General features: G+C 52.9%; 2 protein-coding genes and 2 long non-coding RNA genes across 4 annotated transcripts; all 4 read left to right on the top strand.

Annotated features, from left to right (window-relative positions):
* Nucleotides 1-556: 556 nt before the first annotated feature.
* Nucleotides 557-1,480, top strand: LOC131506354 (uncharacterized). The gene is made up of 2 exons (XR_009258888.1): nt 557-934; nt 1,179-1,480. It is a non-coding gene; the product is annotated as an uncharacterized LOC131506354 (long non-coding RNA).
* A 2,740-nt stretch (nt 1,481-4,220) lies between these two features.
* LOC131506349 (ubiquitin carboxyl-terminal hydrolase 17-like protein 6) lies at nt 4,221-5,892 on the top strand. The gene has a single exon (XM_058719885.1). It carries the CDS (start codon nt 4,257-4,259, stop codon nt 5,862-5,864), a length of 1,608 nt encoding a protein of 535 aa, XP_058575868.1. The 5' UTR covers nt 4,221-4,256; the 3' UTR covers nt 5,865-5,892.
* A 15,114-nt stretch (nt 5,893-21,006) lies between these two features.
* Nucleotides 21,007-21,930, top strand: LOC131506353 (uncharacterized). The gene is made up of 2 exons (XR_009258887.1): nt 21,007-21,384; nt 21,629-21,930. It is a non-coding gene; the product is annotated as an uncharacterized LOC131506353 (long non-coding RNA).
* Nucleotides 21,931-24,668: 2,738 nt separating this feature from the next.
* On the top strand, nt 24,669-26,340 carry LOC131506348 (ubiquitin carboxyl-terminal hydrolase 17-like protein 6). Its single transcript, XM_058719884.1, has one exon. It carries the CDS (start codon nt 24,705-24,707, stop codon nt 26,310-26,312), a length of 1,608 nt encoding a protein of 535 aa, XP_058575867.1. The 5' UTR covers nt 24,669-24,704; the 3' UTR covers nt 26,313-26,340.
* Nucleotides 26,341-26,994: the final 654 nt, after the last annotated feature.

The following is a 26,994-nucleotide window of genomic DNA, read 5'->3' as shown; positions in this document are numbered from 1 at the left end:
GTCCCGGCTGAGCCTCCTAGCGGGACGCCTGACACGACACAGCTGTCCCCGTCGGCTGCTCCTCTCGGGAGACCTGCGGCGAGCACCTTCCCGCCTGCTGGCCGACAGGATGCCCAGCAAGTGGGGACCCCTGCCCCGCCTGCCCCGCCTGCCCCGGCACACCAACGCTCTGCCCGGGATCCAGGCCTCGGTGTCCAGCTGAGACAACACCGGCCCCGATGTGCCTCCCTCGAAGCTTCCAGGGCCGTCTCCAAGGCGCGTGGCATTGGCCACGCCCAGGCACCAGCCAAGCGTCCTGAGGGGAGCCCTGATCCTCCTCCAACCCGTTTGGCTCCGAGTCCCCAGCCCCACATCCAGACACCAGGCAAGAGATGGGCCCCGCTCCCTGACGACACGTGCCAGAACCCCCGAAAGAAACCACGTTGCAGCCCCTTCCAGCCACCCCACAAGAGCACAGGGAGCACCCATGTGGGGCTGCGCCAGAGTCTGTGTCGTCCAGCAAGGAGAAGTGCATGTGGTCCCACGGGGGCAGCCCAACTGACCAGGAAGACACCTGCCTCGGTGCAAAGCAGGGGCCTCCAGCCTCCACGCCCCCAACCTCACCTGGACACTCTCCAGGCGTGCACCTGGCCTCCGTGTCCGCCCTGTCCGCAGGCACCCGGCCAGCCCCTGCGAATGGTCTTCAGCCGCCTGGACAAAGGCGGCTGGAGCTCCAGGTTCATAGCAGCTCCCTGTCTGCCACCTCCCGAGAGGCCAGTCCCCCCTGGCCAGGGCCCGCCCATCACACACCAGTCTGAGGGAGGCTGTCTGCCTGTCTCCCTGAGCATCCTCCACGATGACCTGCAGCTTTCCTCGTCCTCGGAGGAGAGCGACCGGGAGTGAGACACCTCATGTCCTCGGACACTCGTCCTCTGGCCCTTGTGACCCCGAGCAGGTGACTGCGGAGCGGAGGCCAAGGCAGGGCCGTGACTTTTTTTTGCTAAAGCAGCAATTCCCCCAAAGACCTGCAAGGACAAAAACTTGCGTCCACACTGTGTTTGGTGTCCTGCTTGGGGCGGGGAGTGGGTTGAGTGCCCACGTGCAGACGCTCGTGGCGCACTTTTCCTTTATGCATCTACACCTTCTGGTTCACCTGCTCCGTCTCAAACAACAAGGTCTCGTTTCTCGCGTTTCAATAGATTCTATGAGAAATTCAGCGCCAGGAGAGCAAGAGGTCGTCCACTCGAATGTAAAGTTAAGGATCTACGAAATGACTGTGTATTGGGTTTGCGAATGTCTGAATTTGGGGACACCGGAGGAATGATTCCAGTCTGGGCTGGGCAAGTGGAGGCAATCTTTGGTTTAGAATAGTTCACTGATATCGTTTTTCTGCAGATCATATCGGGGACTATTTTACATGCTGTCTGCATTTTTGTTTTTCCCTGGTAGTGCAACGTTGTGTGTAGTGTTACCACAACTAATAAAATTTGCTCAGAGACGACCGAATGTGCATGGTTTTCTTTTTTGTGTGTACACTGTAGTTTCCCGTCACGTCGAGTAGAATCCTGCATTTGTTCCCAAGTGCACTTGGGACTTGGATCCTCACCTAGTGGAGAACAACTAAGTATTCAGAAGCAGCAAAGAAACACGGGTTAACCTCTCTTCTCCTTTCAAGATAAAGTCTCTCCAAGTGTCCTGGGAACAAGACAATGCTAGAGGTGAATTTGAAACCGATGAGGGTCGGGATGCCTGGGTGGCTCAGTCAGAGAAGTGTCTGACCTGGAGGCGGCTCAGGTCATGATCTCAGGGTTGGGGAGATTGAACTTTGAGTTTCCCTCCTTCCTCGGGATCGCCTCTCTCCTTTTCTCTCTAACCCTCCCCCACATTCTCCCTCCCTCCCTCCCTCCCTCCCTCCCTCTCTCTCTGTCTCTCTGTCTGTCTGTCTCTCTCTCTCTGTCTGTCGACATAAAATCCCATGAACTGAAAGAACATGTGCATGGGAAATCAATCAGCGTTAGGGGCTGCTGTCCACATGTCTCTCAAAGGCATTTTCATTCACAAGTCACGTCAAGGAGGGTGGCATAGAAGAGATACAAAGGAAAGGATGAGAAAGACATTCCACAGATAGATACTAGAGAGGGGAAGGAGACGCGAGAGTTAGGAGATAGACACATAGAGTGATGAGCGATTGATGAGAGAGGACAGAGAATTAGGTGGTCAAAGGGTTCTTTGGAAGCAATTCTGCAGGCCTCTTTGCCCACGTGGCAGGTGGCCAGGGCTGAGGCTAGAGAAGCAAGGGGGTGTTCGTGGAGTCTGAAGACCGGCAGGCTCCAGACCTGGGGAGAATGGCCTTGTCGGGGCCAGGCACTCAGACAGGAGCAGGTGTCTCGTCTTGGGACAGGGGTCAGCTTTATGCTCCAGGAAGGTCTGGAATGGACTGGCTCAAGTCACTACGTTAAATAGGGCAACTTGCTTTGCTCAGACCAGTCACGTGAGAGTTCCTACCATCTAACACCGTCCAGTGAAAACACAACCGGTTTTCTAGGACGAGATGACAACCAAAGGGAGAGATGATTCCTTGCAGAAACAGGTCCAAACTTGGTGCCTGCCAACGGATATTTGAAGAACAGGGAAAGGTGTGCTTGTGCCCTGGCCTCGCTCGCCCCCCTCCTCTGCCCACTCTCTGGTAGATTCTCCTTGGGGTGTGGTCCTGAGAGTGGCTGGTGCCAGGCTGGCCCGGTGGAGCAAAGGCCTGGACGTGAGGCCGGGCCAACTGAGGCCGGAGAGCATTGGGATGAGGTGTGGGCATGGGTGTGGCAGGGGTAAGCATGCTGCGGGTAAGGGTGGGGCCGTGGTCCGGTCCCATGCAGTGAGGCCAGGCAGAGGCTGGAGGAAGCCGTGGGTGGGGCTGGAGGGCACCAGGCAGGGAGAGGGCCGTGTCTTCAGGCTGTGGTCACAAGAGTCTGAAGACTCCTTTTGTGCATCCCATTGTGTGTCCTCCTTGACCCCTTGCCCCTTTCCTTCCCCTCACATGAGTGTGTTTGGCACTGAGACACCTCACGTGCTCGCAGCCTTTTCCTCCTAGTTGGTGACCCCGAGGAGGTGACTGTTTAATTGAGGATCCTCTCTCCCTCTCTCTCTGTCTCTCCCTGGCTTGTCCACACGAGCGCTCTCTCTCGCTCTCTGTCTCTCTCTGTCTCTGTCTCTCTCTCTCAAAACAAATCAATTAAAATCAATTAAAAATCAAATAAATCAATTAAATCAATTAAAAGTGAAAAACAAACAAACATTAGAGAAGAAAGCACATTTCCAGTAGACCTGGTCAGTTCTGAAATCTGGTCTAGAGATACTGACACATTAAAGCCACAGTTTCCTCGAGGGGACATTGTTCCTTGCATGTCTAAATTCCCATTTCAAACCGTCTATAAATGTCACAAATCCACAACAAACATGTCCTGAACCACGGGAACCTATACCTACCTTGCTATGTGATTTGCTAGTAATACCAGTGACAATTTGGCAAATGATGGGTTTAGGATTTGTTCTCCTATTGGGAAGGGAGCTACAAAATGAAGAAAGCATTTACAAAGCCTGCAACCAGGCCAAGGATATTTCTTGGGACAATTTCTCGGCCACCCCTTGGTAGACAGACGTGTTTCAAAGGACCTTCGTGATAGTTGTATACACAGATCCTATGGAGACAGTTCAGGAGTTTTAGAATCAAATCCATGGACAGTAATCATTCCAGAATAATTTGCTGGTGTCCCATACATTCTGGCTGACGGAGAGGAGGTGCTCCTACATGATACCAGAGCTCAATTGGTAAAATGATTTCCATAGCCTAAAAAATTCATGGCCGTCATTCCTTGACACTTTGTGTTATCTAAAAGCAAAGTGGATACTCAAAAAAGGATTTCCTCTAGGTTGGAAATGCTCAAGTCTGTCTGTCCAGAGAGGGAGCAATGGAAATGAGGGAGGTGGAGAAAGTGGTGAAACGTGTGTGTGTGTGTGTGTGTGTGTGTGTGTGTGTGTGTGTGCCTCTTGAGGAGGGAGGGGCAGGAGGAAGGCTGGGCTGAGTCGTCTGTCTGCAGAAGAGTGGCCACACCCTAAGACCCTTCATCCAACTCCAGCTGGTGGCTGATTGGATGACGTGGTCCTAGTCAGGTGGGTGGGGCGAGCTTTACGAGGGCTGAGGAGAGGGCCACAGCTATCATTCTGAGACTGGCCTCCTGAGAGAAGCATCGCTCTGCAACGTGAGGCTCCACGTTTCAGGAGACATGGAGACGCCCTCTCCCCACTGCCGAGAGGAGTCTCAGTTCCATGTCTTTCCAAACCTCAACTCTTGCGGGTCAAATACGGGTGGTGCTGAAGGCCACGGAGGACCCACTCTACCTGAGAAGCCGTCACCGTCATCGCACACACCCTGCGACCTGCCTAACGGTTGGGCTCCCGCGTCAATAGGTCTGCCCCCCGCAAAGAAACCTGCGAGTTGGAGGAGACCTTCTGTGGTTGGGGCTGGCCTGCAGAACCTGGGGAACACGTGCTATGCGAATGCAGCGCTGCAGTGTCTGACGTACACACCACCCCTCGCCGGCTACATGCTGTCCCAGGAGCACTCCCGAAGCTGTGGGAGGCAGCCATTCTGCGTGCTGTGTGCTCTGCAGGCTCACGTGACCCGGGCCCTCTGCCGTCCGGGAGATGTGATCCGGCCTCCGCCAAAACTGCTCGCTGCCTTCCACACACACAGGCAGGAGGATGCCCATGAGTTTCTGATGTTCACTCTGGATGCTATGCAGGAAGCGTGTTTGCGTGAGGACAAGCCTTCAGAGCCTCAGGCTCAGGACGCCACCCTCATCCAGCAAATCTTTGGCGGGTACTGGAGGTCTCAAATCCAGTGTCTCCACTGCCAGGGTGTCTCCAGCACTTTGGACCCTTACCTGGACATTAGCCTGGATATCAGGGCAGCTCAGAGTGTGAGCCAAGCTTTGCAACACTTGGTGAAGCCCGAACGGTTGGATGGTGAAAATGCCTATCGTTGTAGTACTTGTCTCGACAAGGTACCTGCTTCCAAGACGTTGACTTTGCACACTTGCCCCAAGGTCCTGATGCTGGTATTGAAACGATTCTGCCATTTCACGGGCAGCAAACTGGCTAAGGAAGTGCAATATCCTGAGCGCCTTGACATGCGACGATACGTGTCTGGGCAGAACGGGGGGTCGCTGACTTATGTGCTCTATGCCGTGCTGGTGCACGCGGGCTGGAATTGTCACAGCGGACATTACTTCTGTTACATCAAAGCTGGGAACGGCCAGTGGTACAAAATGGATGATGCGAAGGTAACCGCCAGTGATGCGACGTCTGCCCTGAGCCAACATGCCTATGTCCTCTTTTACATCCAGAAGAGTGAATTGGAAAGAGACCGTGGGAGTGAGCCAGGTGCTGGGGAATCCACATCCCTCCAGGCTGACCACGCAGGCACGGCTGCGGCCCAAGGGGGGTCTGAAACCGACCCCAACATCGAGGTGCCACAACTGGAGGATCACGTGGAAGAGACACCACCGCCAGCAATCACGTTAGACCAGTGGAGATTCCTCCAAGAAAGCCACCGTCCCAAGTCTGGATTCAACCTCAGGAAATTAGAATTTGCCCTTCCCCCCGACGCAGTCCTGATTCACCAGTCCAAATACAGAGATGAGATGGGAAAGGATCACCGTGAACCAAACATCTACCGGCTCAACAGTTCAGCCAGGGACGTCCCACCTCAGAGGGCAACGGCCATTAACCAAGTCCCTTGTCTCCCCGGCAGAGCCAGAGCTACCAAGAGGAAGAACAAGAAGGGACAGAGGTCTCAGGAAGCAGTGCAGGGATCCCACTACAGGCTTTGAGATACATGCCTGCCCACGTGCACACTCACCCGCCCTCACGCACTACTCACTCACTCACAGTCCCTTGTAGGCCATATTTTGTGTGTTGTAGGTGGGTGTGATCCGGACATGTGGAGGGACCATGAATCTGGCTGGATTCATGGGGTATGGCGTTCCAGTGGAGCTGGAGAATCCTGAGCTTTAAGGCTGGCTGTCTGTAATGAGGCTATTGGAGAGGTGTGGATTATGCAGGGGACTCGGAAGGTTTCTCCCCTCCATCAGCACCGAGGATCATCGGGCACTCTCAGAGCCTGAAAGGGTCAGAGGAAGTGGCCAATGAGGCATGAAGGTGGAAAGAAGGCAGAGCACCGGGGGTCCCTGTGAAAATGCCTGGGACTCACGGTCCCATCATCCCATTCCCTACTCTCTGTGTATTGGTAACGTACATGTGCCCAAACATGTGCGTGTGGGGACTCTCGGTGATATCCACACATGCACCGGCAGGGGAAGGAGTTTGAAACAATCTCAGTGCTTCCACACGGAGAAGTGGCAAATGACCAGGAAACTGGAAGAACTCTAGCTCTACGTGGGAGCAGACAGCCTTTTCAGGAATGTTTTGTGTCAGAAGGAGAGGAGCAGAAGGAAACACGAATTCATAACTGTGCAAAGTGTTTCCTTGTATACATAATATATTGTGTAAAGTCTCCACATGTTCATGTGAACATTGGCCAATTGCCTGGAAATGGCAAAGAGCAAATAAATGCTTATTTCTCAGGAGACGGGTGGGTGGAGCCTTCCTGGCCCATGTTCATTAGATTCGGTTCCCTTAACAATCCCCCTCCCATGAGGCAGCAGAGCAAACGGGGGAAAGGAACCTTCTTCCACCTCTTATTGCTGAGCCACCAAGCAGCTCTACCTTGTTCCGCAGCGTTGACCACCATCCCCCCATCGGACAATCTCCTCCACAAGGGAGGAGGCTCAGGCATTTCTGGTCAGTTGCATTGCAATCTTGGTCCTCGGTTGTACACCTCAGAAAAACAGTCTCAAGTGGACACCGAGGCAACAATGTGGTATTTCAGGTCAGGGTATGGATGGATGCTCTAAGTCACAACTGTATTTCTCAGGAGCGAGAGACTCACTAAATACAATGTTGAGGGGCGCCTGGGTGGCGCAGTCGGTTAAGCGTCCGACTTCAGCCAGGTCACGATCTCGCGGTCCGTGAGTTCGAGCCCCGCGTCAGGCTCTGGGCTGATGGCTCGGAGCCTGGAGCCTGTTTCCGATTCTGTGTCTCCCTCTCTCTCTGCCCCTCCCCCGTTCATACTCTGTCTCTCTCTGTCCCAAAAATAAATAAAAAATGTTGAAAAAAAAATTTAAAAAATAAATACATTGTTGAATGGGAATTAGTGCATGATCCTTCAATTCCCCCTGGGAGAGGGGGGCCATATAGGAGATCTCTGGTCGTTTGCGAAAGGCACTGACAGGGTAAAGCCTGTTGTTGCTGCTGCTGCTGCTGCTGCTGCTGTTGTTGTTGTTGTTGTTGTTTCCAGTCTGCATTAAACATACACACCACACTTAGTGGGAACTAATGTCAGTATTTGAATTTTGTACAGGAAACCATATTGAATTCTGGATGTTCAAATATCAGAGCCGATAGAGGAAAAATACTTTTTCTTAATCCACTTTTAAAATTTATTGGTCTGTTGTTTTCATGTTTTAAACATGAAATAAAACGTTTAAATAAACAGAGAGACACACACACACAAACAGAGACAGAGTGTGAGCATGGGAGGGGCAGAGAGAGAGAGAGAAACACAGAATCCAAAGCAGCTCCAGGCTCTGAGCTGTCAGCACAGAGCCCAACGTGGAGCTCAACCCCACGAACCATGAGATCCTGACCTGAGCTGAGGTTGGACACTCAACCGACCGAGGCACCCAGTCCCCCCTCCATTTTCCAAATTCAAATCAAATTTAGTTAACATTGAGTGCAGTCTTGGTTTCAGGGGTGGAATTTAGGGCTTCGTCGCTTACATGAAACACCCACTGCCAACCCCCACAGGGGCCCTCCATAACGCCAGATGCAAATGGAGCCCACCCACTCTTACCCTCTAGCAACCCTCACTTTCTTCTCTACACTTCAGGGTTCTCCTGGGGCACGTGGGTGTCTCAGCCGGTGTGGACTCTGATTCCGTCAGCTCATGACCTCAGGGTTTGAGACTTCAAGCCCCGTGTCCGGCGCTGTGATGACAGCTCAGAGCCTGGAGCCTGCTCTGGATTCTGTTGCACGCCTCTCTCTGACACTCCCCTCGTCATGCTCTGTATCTCTGTCTCTGTCTCTGTCTCTGTCTCTCTCTCTAAGATAAAGAGAAAACAAAATTTTTTGAAGAGTCTCCTATGGCTTGCCCCCCGCTGTGATTTTATCTTATTTTATTTTTTCTTCGCTTGCCCTATGTTCTTCTATTTTGTTTTTTATTCCACAGATGAGTGATAGCATGGCACTTTCTCAGTCAAAGAGTTCAACAGGGCTAGCTGGATGTTCGATCTCAAAAGACATGCACACGTGAAATCTATCTTTCCTGTGGATTTGATTCTAAAGTGGGCAGAATCGTGGGTAAAATGCAAACAGTGTATGTGCAACTGAGCCACGAAGGGAAAAGCCACAGAAAATAACCATGCTAGGTCATCCTGTAGAAATTTTGGGATCCAACTTTCTCTTCCTGGATTAAAACCTGTATATCACACGCACACACACACACACACACACACACGGACAATATTTGATCTGGATCTCAAGACGGCCTCCATAAGCATCCAGTCAGCTCCCCAGATGACTAGGACCAGCTCTTCCTGGGTGGCCGTGTGTCACGTGTTTCACCCACACATGATGAAGTCCACACCCCTGGCTCTGTAATCCGTGGGGGAGGTCACAAGAGGGAGTCTTGCACACTGCTCTGTGTCCAGCAGGGGGCGCCGCTGGCCAGCACGGGCATTGCCTAGACTTCCAGGAGGACCTGGCATTGGGCACTTGCTCAGGCTGGCAGGTCGGAGTCTCCATGCCTTGCACTGCAGCCTGAGCATTTCGTGGGGGCATAAAGGCGACCATGAACATTTACAGAAGGTCTGGTGGGTCTAGGATTCCCTCCTTGTGACTTCACTTTGGCCGTGCTGGACCCTGGACTCTGAGCTAAAATAGACAACCTTGAGCTGCTCGGGCCACTGGTGACGATATATTTTCCAGGCATTCCAGGAACTTTTCTTTCAAAATATAAATCCAGTGAAGTCAAGACATTCAATTTTAAAAACTGTTGACAATTAGCAAAGAAGATTGCATATGGAAAACCAGGAGGTGGCCTCACGTGCGGTGATGTGGGAGCAATCATGGCAATAGGCACGGCGTTATTTGGTCTCGCCAAATCCAGCCAGCCTCATCTGGATTTCTCACGGAAAGCTTAATTCAGAGAAGTCACCCTGCAATTCCTAAGGGTATTGGTGACGATACAGAAAAGGCAGTGTGGGGGGAGGGGCCAAGATGGCAGAAGAGCATGGAAGGTTTCTTTGCGTCTTGCATCCATAACATGCAGCCACATCAACACAAAACCATCCTGCACGCCTCGAAAACTGATCTGAGGATTCACGCAACAGGTTGCCCAACCTGAACCACAGAACTCAGTGGGGACGAGGCGCAGAGAGGTGAACTGGGGAAGAGAGAAGCCACAGGGGGCAGGGAGCTGTTTTTGCCTGCAGAGAGAGGACGGAGACAGGGGCAGAATATGGGGAAAGCAATCCCCTCGCCCTCCCCTCTCCCCGCCAAAAGCAGCTGGGGAGAAAGTGGAAATGTGGAAAGAGCCACAGGCACTGAACCAAAAAGGGAGGAAGGAGAAAGGAGCGGGTTTAAATTCCATGAAGACTGTACAAACAGGGGGAGGGCAGAGTGCGAAACTCCGCATCTGATACCTGGCGGTGCTCTGGTCGGAAGGGCGAATCCCGAGAGCAGAGTGAAGACTGGGGGGTGGAGGAGGGGTGTCTCGAACCACGCGGAGAAAGGCGGTTCCCCTGCTGCGAGGACACGAGGTAGAGTCTGTGTGGCCACCCCAGCCGACCCCAGAGGTCCCAGCAGACCCCGGAGAACAGCCACATTCGCTGGTGCTGGCACAAGGTCGTTAAGGGGGAAGCCCGCTACCAGAAGTGTGTGGTGATTTTCCATAGTCCTCGAAACGCTGCTGCTACACCATCGCGTGAACGTTTTCGGGCGCAGGCTGGCACCCAGCCGCAGTCTCTGGGCATCGGCAGCGGCACGGTGTTGCCGATGTTCCTGGGTGCGGCCGGCACCCGGCCAGTGCTCGCTGAGACCCTGACGCAGAGGATCTGAGCAGGTCTCAGCCGCGGGCCCTCAGAAGGGAGGGGTCGGGAAACACAGCCGCCTGGGAGGTAAATCCCACGAGGAAGGTGCCGCCTGGCAACGTGACGGCTGGGCCACGGACAGTGTAAAAGCGGCCAGTGGACAGAAGCCGGAGAGAAAGGACGGGGGTAGGATTGCTGGTCGCAGACAGCCGAGTTCAGATACTACAGACTGGGCACCTGAGTGACGCCAGGGGCTCCGCTCCCGCGCATGCGCATCTGCACCTCCAAGCGCCCCAGCAATCCGCACTTGTAGGCTAGCTGCGCCATCTAGTGGAGAACAGAGCCGTGACACTTAGCACCGCCCAACTGGGCCAACCTGGCTCTTCAGGAACCCAAGTCTCTCCGCCTTCTGAGTGTATGGACTACAAAGTGCTTCATCCTTTGACTTCTAGGGGACAACAATGTAACTTCAATCGTATTTCAGTCTGTTCGCTGGTCCATCTCTTTTCTTGTCTTTTTCATTTCTTTCTTTTTCATGAAGACAGAAAGAGAAAAAATATGTGGTTATTTTCCAGGGTTTAAAATAATTTCCTTGAGTTTTTTTCCGACTACATTCGTTTAATTTTTTGTAAATGTGTCAAATTCTATTTGAATTCCATCATTTCAGTTTATCCTATTCCACTGTGTTCTTTTTTCCAAATTTTCAAACGGTTTCCTTTTTTTATGTTCTTTCCCTTTTTCCTCTAATCTATCAAGCCCATTTCAACAACCAGACCACAACTCACCTAGGATCTAGCATCATTTGTGTGATTTGTGTGTGTGTGTGTGTGTGTGTGTGTGTTGTTTCTTATTTTTTAATTTTGCATTCTTTTATCTTCTTCATTCCTTTCCTTCCGTCAAAATGACGAAGCAACGGAATTCACCCCAACAGAAAGAGCAGGAAGAAAGGACAGCCAGGCCCTTAACCAACACAGATGCAAACAAGCAAGATGTTTGCACCAGAATTTAGAATCACGATAATAAGAATACCAGCTGGGGTCGAAAGTAGATGAGAATGCCTTTCTGTGGGGATAAAAGAAGTAAGCGCTAGCCAGGATGAAATAAACAATGCTACAAGCGAGCTGCCATCTGGAACAGATGCCACAGCGGCAAGGATGATAAGGCTGAGCAGGAAACCAGCGATAGAGGGGACGAAGCAATGGAGAATAACGAAGCAGAAGGAAAGAGGGAGACTAAAGCAAAAGAGCAGGATTTCAGAATTCGGGAACTCAGCGACTCATTGAAAAGGAATAACATCACAATCATAGGGGTCCCAGAAGACGAGGAGAGAGAAAAGGGGGTAGAAGGGTTATGTGAGCACATCACAGCAGAAAACTTTCCTAACCTGGGAAAGACACACAAAATCCAGGAAGCACGGAAGACTCCCATTAGATTTGACAACGTCCAACCATCAACAAGGCAGAGCCTAGTGGAGTTCACAAAATACTCAGGCAAGGAAAGAATCATGAAAGCAGCAAGGGAAACAAAAGTCCTTCCCCTACAAGGGACGACTGACCACATTTGCAGCAGACCTATCCACAGAAACCTGGCAGCCCAGAAATGAGTGGCAGGCTATATTCATTGCACCGAATCCTAAAAGTATGCGGCCAAAACTTATTTGTCCAGCAAAGCTGTCATTCCAAATAGAAGTAGAGATGGAAAGTTTCCCAAGCAAAAATTAAAGGAGTTCCTGACCACTCAACCAGCCCTGCAAGACATTTGAAGGCGGACTCTCCCAGGGGACAAAAGACATAAAAGAAAAAAACAGACCACAGGCAGAAAACACTGGCAAGGATCAGCGAACACCACCAGCAACTCCAACTCTACAAGCAACACAATGGCAATAACTTCATACCTTTCAGTACTCACTCCAAACGTCAATGGACTCAATGCTCCAATCAAAACACATAGGGTAACAGAATGGGTGAGAAAAGAAGATCATCCATATGCTGCTTACAAGGGACCCACTTGAGACCTAAAGACGCCTTCAGATTGAAAGCAAGGGGATGGAAAACCATCTCTCATGCTCATGGTTGGCAAAAGAAAGCAGGAGGAGCCATACTTATATCGGGCAATCTAGACTTTAAAATAAAGACTCTAACGAGACACGTAGAAGGGCGTTATATCATAATTATTGGGTCTGTGCACCAAGAAGGCCTCACGATTGTAAACATTTATGCACCAAATGTGGTGCGCCCAAACAGATACATCAATGCATCGCAAACATAAAGAAACCCATTGAGAATGATACCATCCTAGGAGGGAACCTCAACACCCCACTTACAGCAACGGACAGCTCACCTAAACCTACAATCAACAAGGAAGCAATGGTTCTGAATGACACACTGGACCAGATGGACTTGACAGATATAGTCAGAACATTTCATCCTAAAGCAGGCAAATATACATTCTTCTCCAGTGCACACGGAACATTCTCCACAATAGATCACATACTGGGACACAAATCAGCCCTCAACAAGGACAAAAAGATCGACACCATATCGTGCATATTCTCAGACCACAATGCTATGAAACTCGAAATCACGACAAGAAACAATGTGGAAATGTAACAAATACTTGGAGACTAAAGAACACCCTACTTAAGAGTGAATGGGCTAACCAAGATGTTAAAGAGGAAATTAAACAGTCCATGGAAGCCAAGGAGAACGGTAACACCACAGGCCAAAACCTCTGGGATGCAGCAAAGGGGGTCATTCGAGGGAAGTATATAGCAATCCAGGCCTTCCGAAAGAAAGAAGAAACGGCTCAGAGACACAACCTAACCGTTCACCTTAAAGTGTTGGAAAAAGAACAGCAAAGAAAACCCCAAACCAGCAGAGACAGGATATAATGCAGATTAGAGCAGAAATCAATGCTACGGAAACCAAAAAAAAAAAAACAAAACACAAAAACAAACACAAGTACAAAAAGAAAAAAAAAAAACCAACAACACTAGAACGGATCAGTGAAACCAGAGCTGATTCGTTGAAAGAATTCACAAAATGGATAAATCCCTAGCCAGTCTGCTCAAAAAGAAAAAGGAAAGGACCCAAATAAAGGCAATCAAGAATGAAAGAGGAGAGATCACAACCAACACAGCAGAAATGCAAACAATACTACGAGAACATTGTGAGCAATTATACACCAATAAAATGGGCAATCTGGGAGAAATGGACAAATCCCAAGAAACATATAAACTACCAACACTGAAACAGGAAGAAAGAAACTTTGAACAGACCAAAAGAAGTAAAGAAAATGAATTAGTAATCAAAAATCTCCCCCTCCCCCCACCCCCACGAAAAGAAAAATACAGAGTCCAGGCCCAGACGGCTTTCCAGGGGAATTCTCCCAAACATTTAGAGAAGAGTTCACATCTATTCTCTTGAAGCTGCTCCAAAAGAGAGACACGGAAGGAAAACTTCCGAGCTCTTTCTACGAAGCCAGTATTTCCTTGATTCCAAACCCAGACAGAGACCCCACGACAAAGGAGAACGATGGACCCATTTCCCTGATGAACATGGATGCAAAACTGCTCAACAAGTTGTCAGCCGATCGGATCCAACAATAATATATCCAAAAAATGATTCGCCACGACCAGGTGGGATCTATACCTGGGATGCAGATCTGGTTCGATATGCACAAAACAATCAATGTGATTCATCACACACATCTAAGAAAAGAAAGGACAAGAACCACACGATCCTCTCAATCGATGTGGAGAAACCATGGGACAACATACAACATCCTATCTTGATACAAACCCTCAAGAAAGTAGGGCTAGAAGGATCATATAAGTCATATACGAAAGACCCAACGCGAATATCATCCCCCATGGGGAAAACCCGAGAGCTTTCCCCCTAAGGACAGGGACAAGACAGGGAGGTCCACTCTTGCCACTGTTACTCACCATCGCATTGGAAGCCTTAGCCTCAGCCATCAGACAACACAAAGAACTCAAAGGCCTCCAAATTGGCCGGGAGAGGTCAAACGTTCCCTCTTGGCGGACGACATGATAGTCTATATGGAAAACCCAAAAGATTCCACCACAAACTGCTAGAACTGATCCATGAATTCAGCAAAGGTGCAGGATGTGAAATCAATGCACAGAAACGGGCTGCATTCCGATACACCAATGATGAAGCAACAGGAAGAAAAATCAAGCATCGGTCCCATTGACAATTGCACCCAGAATCATACAATACCTAGGAATAAATCTAACCAAAGAGATGAAAAACCTATACACTGAAAACTACATGAAATTTTAGAAGACAGAAAACATAATGGAAAAAGATTCCACGCTCCTGGTTGGGAGGAACAAATATGGGTAAAATGTCAGTACCACCCAAAGCAATCTACATACTCAAAGCAACACCTATCCAAAGAACACCAGCACTCCTCGCAGAGCTGGAACAGACAATACTAGAATTTGGATGGGCCCAGAAAAGACCCTGAAGAGCCAAAGCACTGTTGAAAAAGAAAGGAAAGCTGGATGCATCACAATCGCAGACCTCAAGCTGTAATTACACAGCTGTCATCATCAAGACAGTATGGTACTGGCACAAAAACGGACACTCAGCTCAAGAGAACAGAAACGGACCCACAAATGGATGGCCAACTATCCCTTGACAAAGCAGGAAAGAATATCCAATGGAATAAAGACAGTCTCTTCAACAAGTGGTGCTGGGAAAACTGGACAGCGACATGCAGAAAAAGGAGCCCGCACCACTTTCTGACACCGTACACATAAAGAAACTCAAAAGGGAGGAACGTCCTAAGTGTAAGACAGGAAGCCATCAAAACCCTCGAGGAGAAAGCAGGGAAAAGCCTCTGTGATCTGGGCCACAGCAACTTCTTACTCAACACGTCTCCGGAGGCAAGGGAAACAAAAGGAAAAACGACCTATTGAGAACTCATCCAAAGAAAACTCTCCTGCACCGTGAAGGAAACAGATCAGCTACACCAACAAACCAGCTCAATCATCAATGGTAGAAGATATTTGCGAACGACACATCAGAGAAAGGCTCAGTATACAAATCGATAAAGAACTGATCACACTCAACAGCCAAAAACCAACGAATCCAGCGAAGAAATGGGCAAAAGTCATGAATAGACACTGCTCCAGGAAGACATCCAGATGGTCAACTGACACATGAAAAAATGCTCAACCTCACTCATCATCAGGGAAATCCATAGCAAGATCACAATGAGCTACCACTTCACACGTGTCATAATGGCTAACATTAACAAGTCAGGCAACAACCGATGTTGGCCAGGGTGCGGAGCAACAGGATCTCTTTTGCACTGCTGGCGGGAATGCAAACTGGCGCCGCCACTCTGGAAAACAGCATGGAGGTTCCTCAAACAACTGAAAGCACAGCGACCCTAGGAGCCAGCAATTGCACGACTAGGTATTTATCCAAGGGATATGGGTGTGCTGTTTCCAAGGGGCACCTGCACCCAAACGCCCCCAAAAGCTTCTAGCAGTACCATCAACAATAGCCAAAGTATGGAAAGAGCCCGAATGTCCATAGATGCATGGAATGGAAAAAGAAGAGGTGGCACATATATACGCAATGGAACATTACGAGGCGATCGAAAGGAAAAACAGGGTGCCATTCGCAACGATGTGGCTAGAAGGAGAGGGTATTCTCCTCAGCGAAATGAGTCAGAGAAAGACAACTATCACATGACTTCACTCATATGAAGGCTCCAAGGTGCAAAACAGATGAGCATCAGGGAAGGGAAGGAAAAATAATATAAAAACAGGGAGGGGTACAAAACCAAGCAGGGAGGGGGCCAACGGATATTTGAAGAACAGCGAAAGGTGTGCTTGTGCCCTGGCCTCGCCCGCCCCCTCCCCCGCCCCCACTATCTGGGGGCTTCTCCCTGGGGAGTGGTCCTGAGAGTGTCCGGCGCCAGGCTGGCCCCGTGGAGCCACGGCCTGGAAGCGAGGCCAAGCCAACGGAGGTTTGAGAGCATTGGGAAAGGGTGTGGGCATGGGTGTGGCAGGGGTAAGGATGCTGCGTGTAAGGGTGGGGCCGGGGTATGGTGCCATGGAGTGAGGAGGCCAGGCAGAGGCTGAAGGAAGCGGTGGGCGGGGCTGGAGGGCACCAGGTTGGGGGAGGGCCATGCCTTGAGGGCAGTGGACAGAGGCCACAGGAGCAGCCTCCCGGAGAAGATAGGAAAGGCCAAAGGAAAAGCGCGCACGACGCCCAATACACGCCAATGTTCAAGGAGGGAAACCATCCAGGGTGCCCACGGCACTGCCGACGCAGGCCCTCCGCCTCGGCCAGTGGGGCCGCTAGCTTTTGCACTGCTGTGGGAGAAAGGTGCTCGCTTGCACGACACTCAGGAATGCCCCGCCGATGGGGTTGCACCTTGTCCCTTGGGTCTGGCCCTTCGGGATCCCAAAGACATCTCCCTGACACAGTGTCCGTGGCTGAGGCCAGCCAGGCCAGGCCAGGAGAAATGGTGGCAATCACACCAACATCCCCCAATGGGAGCAAAAGCGAAACAGAACGTCCGAGTTGATGGGCAACAACAAAGAGCCCCAAACGAGGGGCGTCGGACACAGGGAGCCCCCCCGCGTCAACACAGGGACTTGTCAGGAACAGCGACTTGGGTCACGAGACCAAGCGCCAAGGCAGCTAGTTCCCAGGGGACACGGGACATAGGATCCCATTCCTCCGAAGGTCCCAGCAAGCGCAGTCACCGCCCTAGAGACAGAAAGGGGAACGGGGAGGGCAGGGCAGGGTGTGGAGTGAAGGGACACTGCAAATAGCTCATGGACACACCGCTCCCCGTTGGGAAAGGGAGAAGCTTGGACACGGAGGACGCCGAAGGGGCCCCCAACCACAGGAACGTACGTGAGGCCAGGGGCCCCGCAAGCTTCCCTGGAGGCCCACGAGAAACACCAGTTTACGAATGAAACAGGCATGCACACACGAGTCTCTTTTTCCAAGGGTGAAGATGTGTTCTGAAACGTCTATCTCCACATGCATGCATACCAGTTACAACGGCAAGAAATCGCTAAACCTCCAGGATTCGTTCCTAGTGTGGAGACGTGAGGAGCACCAAGGTGATGGGCCGCATGGGATTAAAGTGCCCGAGAGGTCACGTGACCTTGGGCGGGTCTAAGCGTCCGGGTAGGAAGGAAGTGTCCCTCACTGACCGTCCCTCGGGCACGCCGGACGCTGAGTCTCCGCCACGGCAGTCCGCCTGCCACCCGCCGCTCTGGACGTCTCCTGACACACAGGAGGAGCACGTTGGCGTTTCAGGTGGGTTGGGACGATCTGGGGCTCACACGAGCTGGCACAGAAGTGGGACAGGGAGCAAATGGAGGTTGTGATGCGCCTCGACTCACCAGGTGAAGGACGCTTTAGTGTTGAAGACGCTTGTGAGAACAGAGACTGAGGAAAGGCGTGGCTCTCGGTGTTCCTGAGCACATGAGGTTCTGCTTCCAAAGGAACTGAACCCCAGAGTCGGACTGGTGTGAGGGCGTGCGGGAGCAGTGACAGCATCCTGCTCCATGTCGCCGTGGGGCCTGAGAGCCTAAGGAACTTTCTTGTTCACCCGAATTTCACGGCAAATACTCATTTGCCACGGCTGACACGTGAGTTCAGCGTGGGGCCCCGTAAAGGCCACATGAAAGAAAAGGGTTCAGGCCCTGCGTGGGGAAGCTTCCAGTCGAGTCGAGCAGAAACGAAACGTTTTCATTGACTTTGTCTTTGAGGGTGGTTTCTCTGGAGGTCAAGTAGGAGAGGCACATTCTGGAGAGGCAAGCATCCTTCTCGGTGCACATGCAACCCTGGGTGCCACAGGGAGTATCGCCGTAGCGTGGATTGCGGTGTCCGTGGGGGCCAGGACTTTGTGTGTGGTTTTCCTTCCGGAGGGCCCTGGGAGAGACTTCCCGAAAGTCTCTCCGGTGAGTCACGCAAGACCACCTCCACGGCCTTGCCTGAGGGTGCCGTCCTGCGGGTGGGTCCACGGGAGAGCGTGTAGAACATGCAGGAGGGAGAGGTCCCACCTCCCAGGTGAGGACCGTGTCTGACCTGGTGGGCATGATGCCCCCTCGTGCCCGCTGGGGGAGGAAGGTTCATGAAGGAGTCGTTGTGTCTGTGGGAATGACTCTCCTTTTCCCATTGACTCAGGAAGTCCAGAAACCCATCTTCAAGCAAGGCTGACTTGACCCATCAAGGAGGTGGGGCAGATGGCGGGTGGGCACACCCAGCACGCACCTTCCAGACCCTTGAAAGCCCCAAACGGGAAGAGGCAACGGGGAGCAGCCATGGCGCCCAGGGTTCCCAGGCTAGAGGACGAGGATCCTCGGGTAAGTGGAGCCCTGGAGGCGTGGTGAACCAGTGGGCGGGTTGGAGGGGCTGGGTCGGGTGGGGGTGGGGGAGCCATGCCTCTGAAGCCGGGGATCGCACATGACGAGGGAATGAAGGCTCTGTGTCCGGAAGTCGGTCGTCCTTTCCTAGCCCACGGTGGCCTGCGTTGGCATCTCAGCAGCCTGCCCGTTGGGATAAGCTCCCTCGGCCGTAGGATCACGTCCAGCCTGGTGTTTGTCCCCATCGTGGCGTGGGGCTCATTCTACGCGGCCTGAGACCTGCAATCCCAACTCCCGGTCCGTCCCTCACAGAGGCTTGGGTAGAATCCTAGGAACTTCCATCTCCTGGCACCTCCCGAGCCGTCCACGATGTGCCCTGTCCCACACCAGTCCTCCGCTCCCCGAGTGTGTCCTTGTCATGTCCTTTGCAGTTGGACTGTGATTGGTGCTGATTCACTGAGCCCCCCCCGCTTGGTCCGCAGCTCAAGTGTAAGGACTGCGGAGCCTTTGGGCACAACGCATCCAGCACCAGGTGCCCCATGAAGCGCTGGGACGGGTGCCTGGCCCCCCAGGCCTTTGTCCCCAGGAAGCCGAAGGAGAATGTGGAACCACGCCAGCAGCAGGACCAGCACAAGCCCGGGCCCTTCAACCGGGCTGCGAGGGACATGGAAGAGGGACAAAGGTGAGGATGCGGCCGGCTCCGGCCTGCCCGTGGGCTGGCAGCTCAGGTCGCTGAGTCTCTGTACCCGGACACTGGGTGCTGTGTCGTCTTCACACACACACAGGGGTGCGGGAGGCAGAGAAAGGAGCTCCCCGCCCCCCCAGGGGACCTCACGAGCCTATTGTGCTGCTCTGGGGGACTCCCTGAGGCTGTGTGTCGTGGGGTAGGGAGACAGGGGGAGGCGGCAAATGACAGGCAGTGGCGCACACGGCTCTCGACACAAGGACGTCTTGGGCCAACCTGGACGGCTCGCTGGAGTGGGAGCCAGGGGGGCGGATGAAGAAAGGAGATCTTGCCCAAGCCCCATCACTCGCTCCCCAGGTGAACACACGAAATGCCGCTCCTTCACCTTCCCGTTCTTGGTCGTGCAGGCGAGAAGCCCAGCAGAGGAAGGCGCTGCTGCAGAGATTCCCCAGGATAGCCCCTGGAAGGCAGCAGCGAGCCTGGAGGGACTCCACAGAATCCTGTGACTATGTGAGGGTGAGTGTCCCCCGTCCCTGCTCTCGTTCTCTCCTGGGGACGGGGATGTGACGGGCTTGCCGGCCCTCCTGGCTGAGGAAGGGGGTCCACCCCGATTCTCAACATTGGGATTTCCGTGCGGGTCCTTTCCAGCCACGTTTGCCGGGTGTCCATGATCCGGCAGGATTCCTTGCATGTGTGCTAACCGGGTGCCGGCTGGGCGTGCCAACATAATTTCGGGACGCTGTGCCCACACCTAGGCCTCTTGGGAGGCACAGGCATCTTTCCCTGGTGACACACAGACCCGCCCCATTGGCCATCCAAACTCAGTAGCCCCCACCGCGAACCTCCACCTGCAGGACGCCTGTACTTTCCCTAGAAGCCTGAATGGACGTGCTTGTCCACTTCGGGAGGCAGGCACGATGCACAACCTTTCTGGTCCGTCGCTCCCATGGAATCAAAGCATCAAGGGGCTACTGCCCAGTGTTTCTTCCCGATCGACGCTGAGCTGGAGGCCCTTGTCCTCTGTCAGTACAATCCTTTCCCGTCTCTCCCGGTTGTTTGCGTTTCTGTCGGTTTCTTTGCTGTGCTTGTCGTGCATGTGTCCTTGGTGGGGAGGAAGGACCAATGGCCGTTGTCTGTGTGTTGTGTGTTCCCACAGCATCTGCACAGGCCGATGCCCGTGTACACCACCAAGAGGGTGTCCGTGCTGGAGCCGCCCGTCCCGGCTGAGCCTCCTAGCGGGACGCCTGACACGACACAGCTGTCCCCGTCGGCTGCTCCTCTCGGGAGACCTGCGGCGAGCACCTTCCCGCCTGCTGGCCGACAGGATGCCCAGCAAGTGGGGACCCCTGCCCCGCCTGCCCCGCCTGCCCCGGCACACCAACGCTCTGCCCGGGATCCAGGCCTCGGTGTCCAGCTGAGACAACACCGGCCCCGATGTGCCTCCCTCGAAGCTTCCAGGGCCGTCTCCAAGGCGCGTGGCATTGGCCACGCCCAGGCACCAGCCAAGCGTCCTGAGGGGAGCCCTGATCCTCCTCCAACCCGTTTGGCTCCGAGTCCCCAGCCCCACATCCAGACACCAGGCAAGAGATGGGCCCCGCTCCCCGACGACACGTGCCAGAACCCCCGAAAGAAACCACGTTGCAGCCCCTTCCAGCCACCCCACAAGAGCACAGGGAGCACCCATGTGGGGCTGCGCCAGAGTCTGTGTCGTCCAGCAAGGAGAAGTGCATGTGGTCCCACGGGGGCAGCCCAACTGACCAGGAAGACACCTGCCTCGGTGCAAAGCAGGGGCCTCCAGCCTCCACGCCCCCAACCTCACCTGGACACTCTCCAGGCGTGCACCTGGCCTCCGTGTCCGCCCTGTCCGCAGGCACCCGGCCAGCCCCTGCGAATGGTCTTCAGCCGCCTGGACAAAGGCGGCTGGAGCTCCAGGTTCATAGCAGCTCCCTGTCTGCCACCTCCCGAGAGGCCAGTCCCCCCTGGCCAGGGCCCGCCCATCACACACCAGTCTGAGGGAGGCTGTCTGCCTGTCTCCCTGAGCATCCTCCACGATGACCTGCAGCTTTCCTCGTCCTCGGAGGAGAGCGACCGGGAGTGAGACACCTCATGTCCTCGGACACTCGTCCTCTGGCCCTTGTGACCCCGAGCAGGTGACTGCGGAGCGGAGGCCAAGGCAGGGCCGTGACTTTTTTTTGCTAAAGCAGCAATTCCCCCAAAGACCTGCAAGGACAAAAACTTGCGTCCACACTGTGTTTGGTGTCCTGCTTGGGGCGGGGAGTGGGTTGAGTGCCCACGTGCAGACGCTCGTGGCGCACTTTTCCTTTATGCATCTACACCTTCTGGTTCACCTGCTCCGTCTCAAACAACAAGGTCTCGTTTCTCGCGTTTCAATAGATTCTATGAGAAATTCAGCGCCAGGAGAGCAAGAGGTCGTCCACTCGAATGTAAAGTTAAGGATCTACGAAATGACTGTGTATTGGGTTTGCGAATGTCTGAATTTGGGGACACCGGAGGAATGATTCCAGTCTGGGCTGGGCAAGTGGAGGCAATCTTTGGTTTAGAATAGTTCACTGATATCGTTTTTCTGCAGATCATATCGGGGACTATTTTACATGCTGTCTGCATTTTTGTTTTTCCCTGGTAGTGCAACGTTGTGTGTAGTGTTACCACAACTAATAAAATTTGCTCAGAGACGACCGAATGTGCATGGTTTTCTTTTTTGTGTGTACACTGTAGTTTCCCGTCACGTCGAGTAGAATCCTGCATTTGTTCCCAAGTGCACTTGGGACTTGGATCCTCACCTAGTGGAGAACAACTAAGTATTCAGAAGCAGCAAAGAAACACGGGTTAACCTCTCTTCTCCTTTCAAGATAAAGTCTCTCCAAGTGTCCTGGGAACAAGACAATGCTAGAGGTGAATTTGAAACCGATGAGGGTCGGGATGCCTGGGTGGCTCAGTCAGAGAAGTGTCTGACCTGGAGGCGGCTCAGGTCATGATCTCAGGGTTGGGGAGATTGAACTTTGAGTTTCCCTCCTTCCTCGGGATGGCCTCTCTCCTTTTCTCTCTAACCCTCCCCCACATTCTCCCTCCCTCCCTCCCTCCCTCCCTCCCTCTCTCTCTGTCTCTCTGTCTGTCTGTCTCTCTCTCTCTGTCTGTCGACATAAAATCCCATGAACTGAAAGAACATGTGCATGGGAAATCAATCAGCGTTAGGGGCTGCTGTCCACATGTCTCTCAAAGGCATTTTCATTCACAAGTCACGTCAAGGAGGGTGGCATAGAAGAGATACAAAGGAAAGGATGAGAAAGACATTCCACAGATAGATACTAGAGAGGGGAAGGAGACGCGAGAGTTAGGAGATAGACACATAGAGTGATGAGCGATTGATGAGAGAGGACAGAGAATTAGGTGGTCAAAGGGTTCTTTGGAAGCAATTCTGCAGGCCTCTTTGCCCACGTGGCAGGTGGCCAGGGCTGAGGCTAGAGAAGCAAGGGGGTGTTCGTGGAGTCTGAAGACCGGCAGGCTCCAGACCCGGGGAGAATGGCCTTGTCGGGGCCAGGCACTCAGACAGGAGCAGGTGTCTCGTCTTGGGACAGGGGTCAGCTTTATGCTCCAGGAAGGTCTGGAATGGACTGGCTCAAGTCACTACGTTAAATAGGGCAACTTGCTTTGCTCAGACCAGTCACGTGAGAGTTCCTACCATCTAACACCGTCCAGTGAAAACACAACCGGTTTTCTAGGACGAGATGACAACCAAAGGGAGAGATGATTCCTTGCAGAAACAGGTCCAAACTTGGTGCCTGCCAACGGATATTTGAAGAACAGGGAAAGGTGTGCTTGTGCCCTGGCCTCGCTCGCCCCCCTCCTCTGCCCACTCTCTGGTAGATTCTCCTTGGGGTGTGGTCCTGAGAGTGGCTGGTGCCAGGCTGGCCCGGTGGAGCAAAGGCCTGGACGTGAGGCCGGGCCAACTGAGGCCGGAGAGCATTGGGATGAGGTGTGGGCATGGGTGTGGCAGGGGTAAGCATGCTGCGGGTAAGGGTGGGGCCGTGGTCCGGTCCCATGCAGTGAGGCCAGGCAGAGGCTGGAGGAAGCCGTGGGTGGGGCTGGAGGGCACCAGGCAGGGAGAGGGCCGTGTCTTCAGGCTGTGGTCACAAGAGTCTGAAGACTCCTTTTGTGCATCCCATTGTGTGTCCTCCTTGACCCCTTGCCCCTTTCCTTCCCCTCACATGAGTGTGTTTGGCACTGAGACACCTCACGTGCTCGCAGCCTTTTCCTCCTAGTTGGTGACCCCGAGGAGGTGACTGTTTAATTGAGGATCCTCTCTCCCTCTCTCTCTGTCTCTCCCTGGCTTGTCCACACGAGCGCTCTCTCTCGCTCTCTGTCTCTCTCTGTCTCTGTCTCTCTCTCTCAAAACAAATCAATTAAAATCAATTAAAAATCAAATAAATCAATTAAATCAATTAAAAGTGAAAAACAAACAAACATTAGAGAAGAAAGCACATTTCCAGTAGACCTGGTCAGTTCTGAAATCTGGTCTAGAGATACTGACACATTAAAGCCACAGTTTCCTCGAGGGGACATTGTTCCTTGCATGTCTAAATTCCCATTTCAAACCGTCTATAAATGTCACAAATCCACAACAAACATGTCCTGAACCACGGGAACCTATACCTACCTTGCTATGTGATTTGCTAGTAATACCAGTGACAATTTGGCAAATGATGGGTTTAGGATTTGTTCTCCTATTGGGAAGGGAGCTACAAAATGAAGAAAGCATTTACAAAGCCTGCAACCAGGCCAAGGATATTTCTTGGGACAATTTCTCGGCCACCCCTTGGTAGACAGACGTGTTTCAAAGGACCTTCGTGATAGTTGTATACACAGATCCTATGGAGACAGTTCAGGAGTTTTAGAATCAAATCCATGGACAGTAATCATTCCAGAATAATTTGCTGGTGTCCCATACATTCTGGCTGACGGAGAGGAGGTGCTCCTACATGATACCAGAGCTCAATTGGTAAAATGATTTCCATAGCCTAAAAAATTCATGGCCGTCATTCCTTGACACTTTGTGTTATCTAAAAGCAAAGTGGATACTCAAAAAAGGATTTCCTCTAGGTTGGAAATGCTCAAGTCTGTCTGTCCAGAGAGGGAGCAATGGAAATGAGGGAGGTGGAGAAAGTGGTGAAACGTGTGTGTGTGTGTGTGTGTGTGTGTGTGTGTGTGTGTGCCTCTTGAGGAGGGAGGGGCAGGAGGAAGGCTGGGCTGAGTCGTCTGTCTGCAGAAGAGTGGCCACACCCTAAGACCCTTCATCCAACTCCAGCTGGTGGCTGATTGGATGACGTGGTCCTAGTCAGGTGGGTGGGGCGAGCTTTACGAGGGCTGAGGAGAGGGCCACAGCTATCATTCTGAGACTGGCCTCCTGAGAGAAGCATCGCTCTGCAACGTGAGGCTCCACGTTTCAGGAGACATGGAGACGCCCTCTCCCCACTGCCGAGAGGAGTCTCAGTTCCATGTCTTTCCAAACCTCAACTCTTGCGGGTCAAATACGGGTGGTGCTGAAGGCCACGGAGGACCCACTCTACCTGAGAAGCCGTCACCGTCATCGCACACACCCTGCGACCTGCCTAACGGTTGGGCTCCCGCGTCAATAGGTCTGCCCCCCGCAAAGAAACCTGCGAGTTGGAGGAGACCTTCTGTGGTTGGGGCTGGCCTGCAGAACCTGGGGAACACGTGCTATGCGAATGCAGCGCTGCAGTGTCTGACGTACACACCACCCCTCGCCGGCTACATGCTGTCCCAGGAGCACTCCCGAAGCTGTGGGAGGCAGCCATTCTGCGTGCTGTGTGCTCTGCAGGCTCACGTGACCCGGGCCCTCTGCCGTCCGGGAGATGTGATCCGGCCTCCGCCAAAACTGCTCGCTGCCTTCCACACACACAGGCAGGAGGATGCCCATGAGTTTCTGATGTTCACTCTGGATGCTATGCAGGAAGCGTGTTTGCGTGAGGACAAGCCTTCAGAGCCTCAGGCTCAGGACGCCACCCTCATCCAGCAAATCTTTGGCGGGTACTGGAGGTCTCAAATCCAGTGTCTCCACTGCCAGGGTGTCTCCAGCACTTTGGACCCTTACCTGGACATTAGCCTGGATATCAGGGCAGCTCAGAGTGTGAGCCAAGCTTTGCAACACTTGGTGAAGCCCGAACGGTTGGATGGTGAAAATGCCTATCGTTGTAGTACTTGTCTCGACAAGGTACCTGCTTCCAAGACGTTGACTTTGCACACTTGCCCCAAGGTCCTGATGCTGGTATTGAAACGATTCTGCCATTTCACGGGCAGCAAACTGGCTAAGGAAGTGCAATATCCTGAGCGCCTTGACATGCGACGATACGTGTCTGGGCAGAACGGGGGGTCGCTGACTTATGTGCTCTATGCCGTGCTGGTGCACGCGGGCTGGAATTGTCACAGCGGACATTACTTCTGTTACATCAAAGCTGGGAACGGCCAGTGGTACAAAATGGATGATGCGAAGGTAACCGCCAGTGATGCGACGTCTGCCCTGAGCCAACATGCCTATGTCCTCTTTTACATCCAGAAGAGTGAATTGGAAAGAGACCGTGGGAGTGAGCCAGGTGCTGGGGAATCCACATCCCTCCAGGCTGACCACGCAGGCACGGCTGCGGCCCAAGGGGGGTCTGAAACCGACCCCAACATCGAGGTGCCACAACTGGAGGATCACGTGGAAGAGACACCACCGCCAGCAATCACGTTAGACCAGTGGAGATTCCTCCAAGAAAGCCACCGTCCCAAGTCTGGATTCAACCTCAGGAAATTAGAATTTGCCCTTCCCCCCGACGCAGTCCTGATTCACCAGTCCAAATACAGAGATGAGATGGGAAAGGATCACCGTGAACCAAACATCTACCGGCTCAACAGTTCAGCCAGGGACGTCCCACCTCAGAGGGCAACGGCCATTAACCAAGTCCCTTGTCTCCCCGGCAGAGCCAGAGCTACCAAGAGGAAGAACAAGAAGGGACAGAGGTCTCAGGAAGCAGTGCAGGGATCCCACTACAGGCTTTGAGATACATGCCTGCCCACGTGCACACTCACCCGCCCTCACGCACTACTCACTCACTCACAGTCCCTTGTAGGCCATATTTTGTGTGTTGTAGGTGGGTGTGATCCGGACATGTGGAGGGACCATGAATCTGGCTGGATTCATGGGGTATGGCGTTCCAGTGGAGCTGGAGAATCCTGAGCTTTAAGGCTGGCTGTCTGTAATGAGGCTATTGGAGAGGTGTGGATTATGCAGGGGACTCGGAAGGTTTCTCCCCTCCATCAGCACCGAGGATCATCGGGCACTCTCAGAGCCTGAAAGGGTCAGAGGAAGTGGCCAATGAGGCATGAAGGTGGAAAGAAGGCAGAGCACCGGGGGTCCCTGTGAAAATGCCTGGGACTCACGGTCCCATCATCCCATTCCCTACTCTCTGTGTATTGGTAACGTACATGTGCCCAAACATGTGCGTGTGGGGACTCTCGGTGATATCCACACATGCACCGGCAGGGGAAGGAGTTTGAAACAATCTCAGTGCTTCCACACGGAGAAGTGGCAAATGACCAGGAAACTGGAAGAACTCTAGCTCTACGTGGGAGCAGACAGCCTTTTCAGGAATGTTTTGTGTCAGAAGGAGAGGAGCAGAAGGAAACACGAATTCATAACTGTGCAAAGTGTTTCCTTGTATACATAATATATTGTGTAAAGT

This window comes from Neofelis nebulosa, chromosome 3 (assembly GCF_028018385.1).
Source record: "Neofelis nebulosa isolate mNeoNeb1 chromosome 3, mNeoNeb1.pri, whole genome shotgun sequence".
Taxonomy (NCBI): Eukaryota; Metazoa; Chordata; class Mammalia; order Carnivora; family Felidae; genus Neofelis; species Neofelis nebulosa.
Note: the sequence above shows the minus strand (reverse complement) of the source record. Positions and strands in the feature narration are given on the sequence as shown.

What these genes read in the sequence shown, in the direction of transcription:
- LOC131506349 (XM_058719885.1), top strand. Translation starts at nt 4,257, where the DNA reads ATGGAGACGCCCTCTCCCCACTGCCGAGAGGAGTCTCAGTTCCATGTC.
- LOC131506348 (XM_058719884.1), top strand. Translation starts at nt 24,705, where the DNA reads ATGGAGACGCCCTCTCCCCACTGCCGAGAGGAGTCTCAGTTCCATGTC.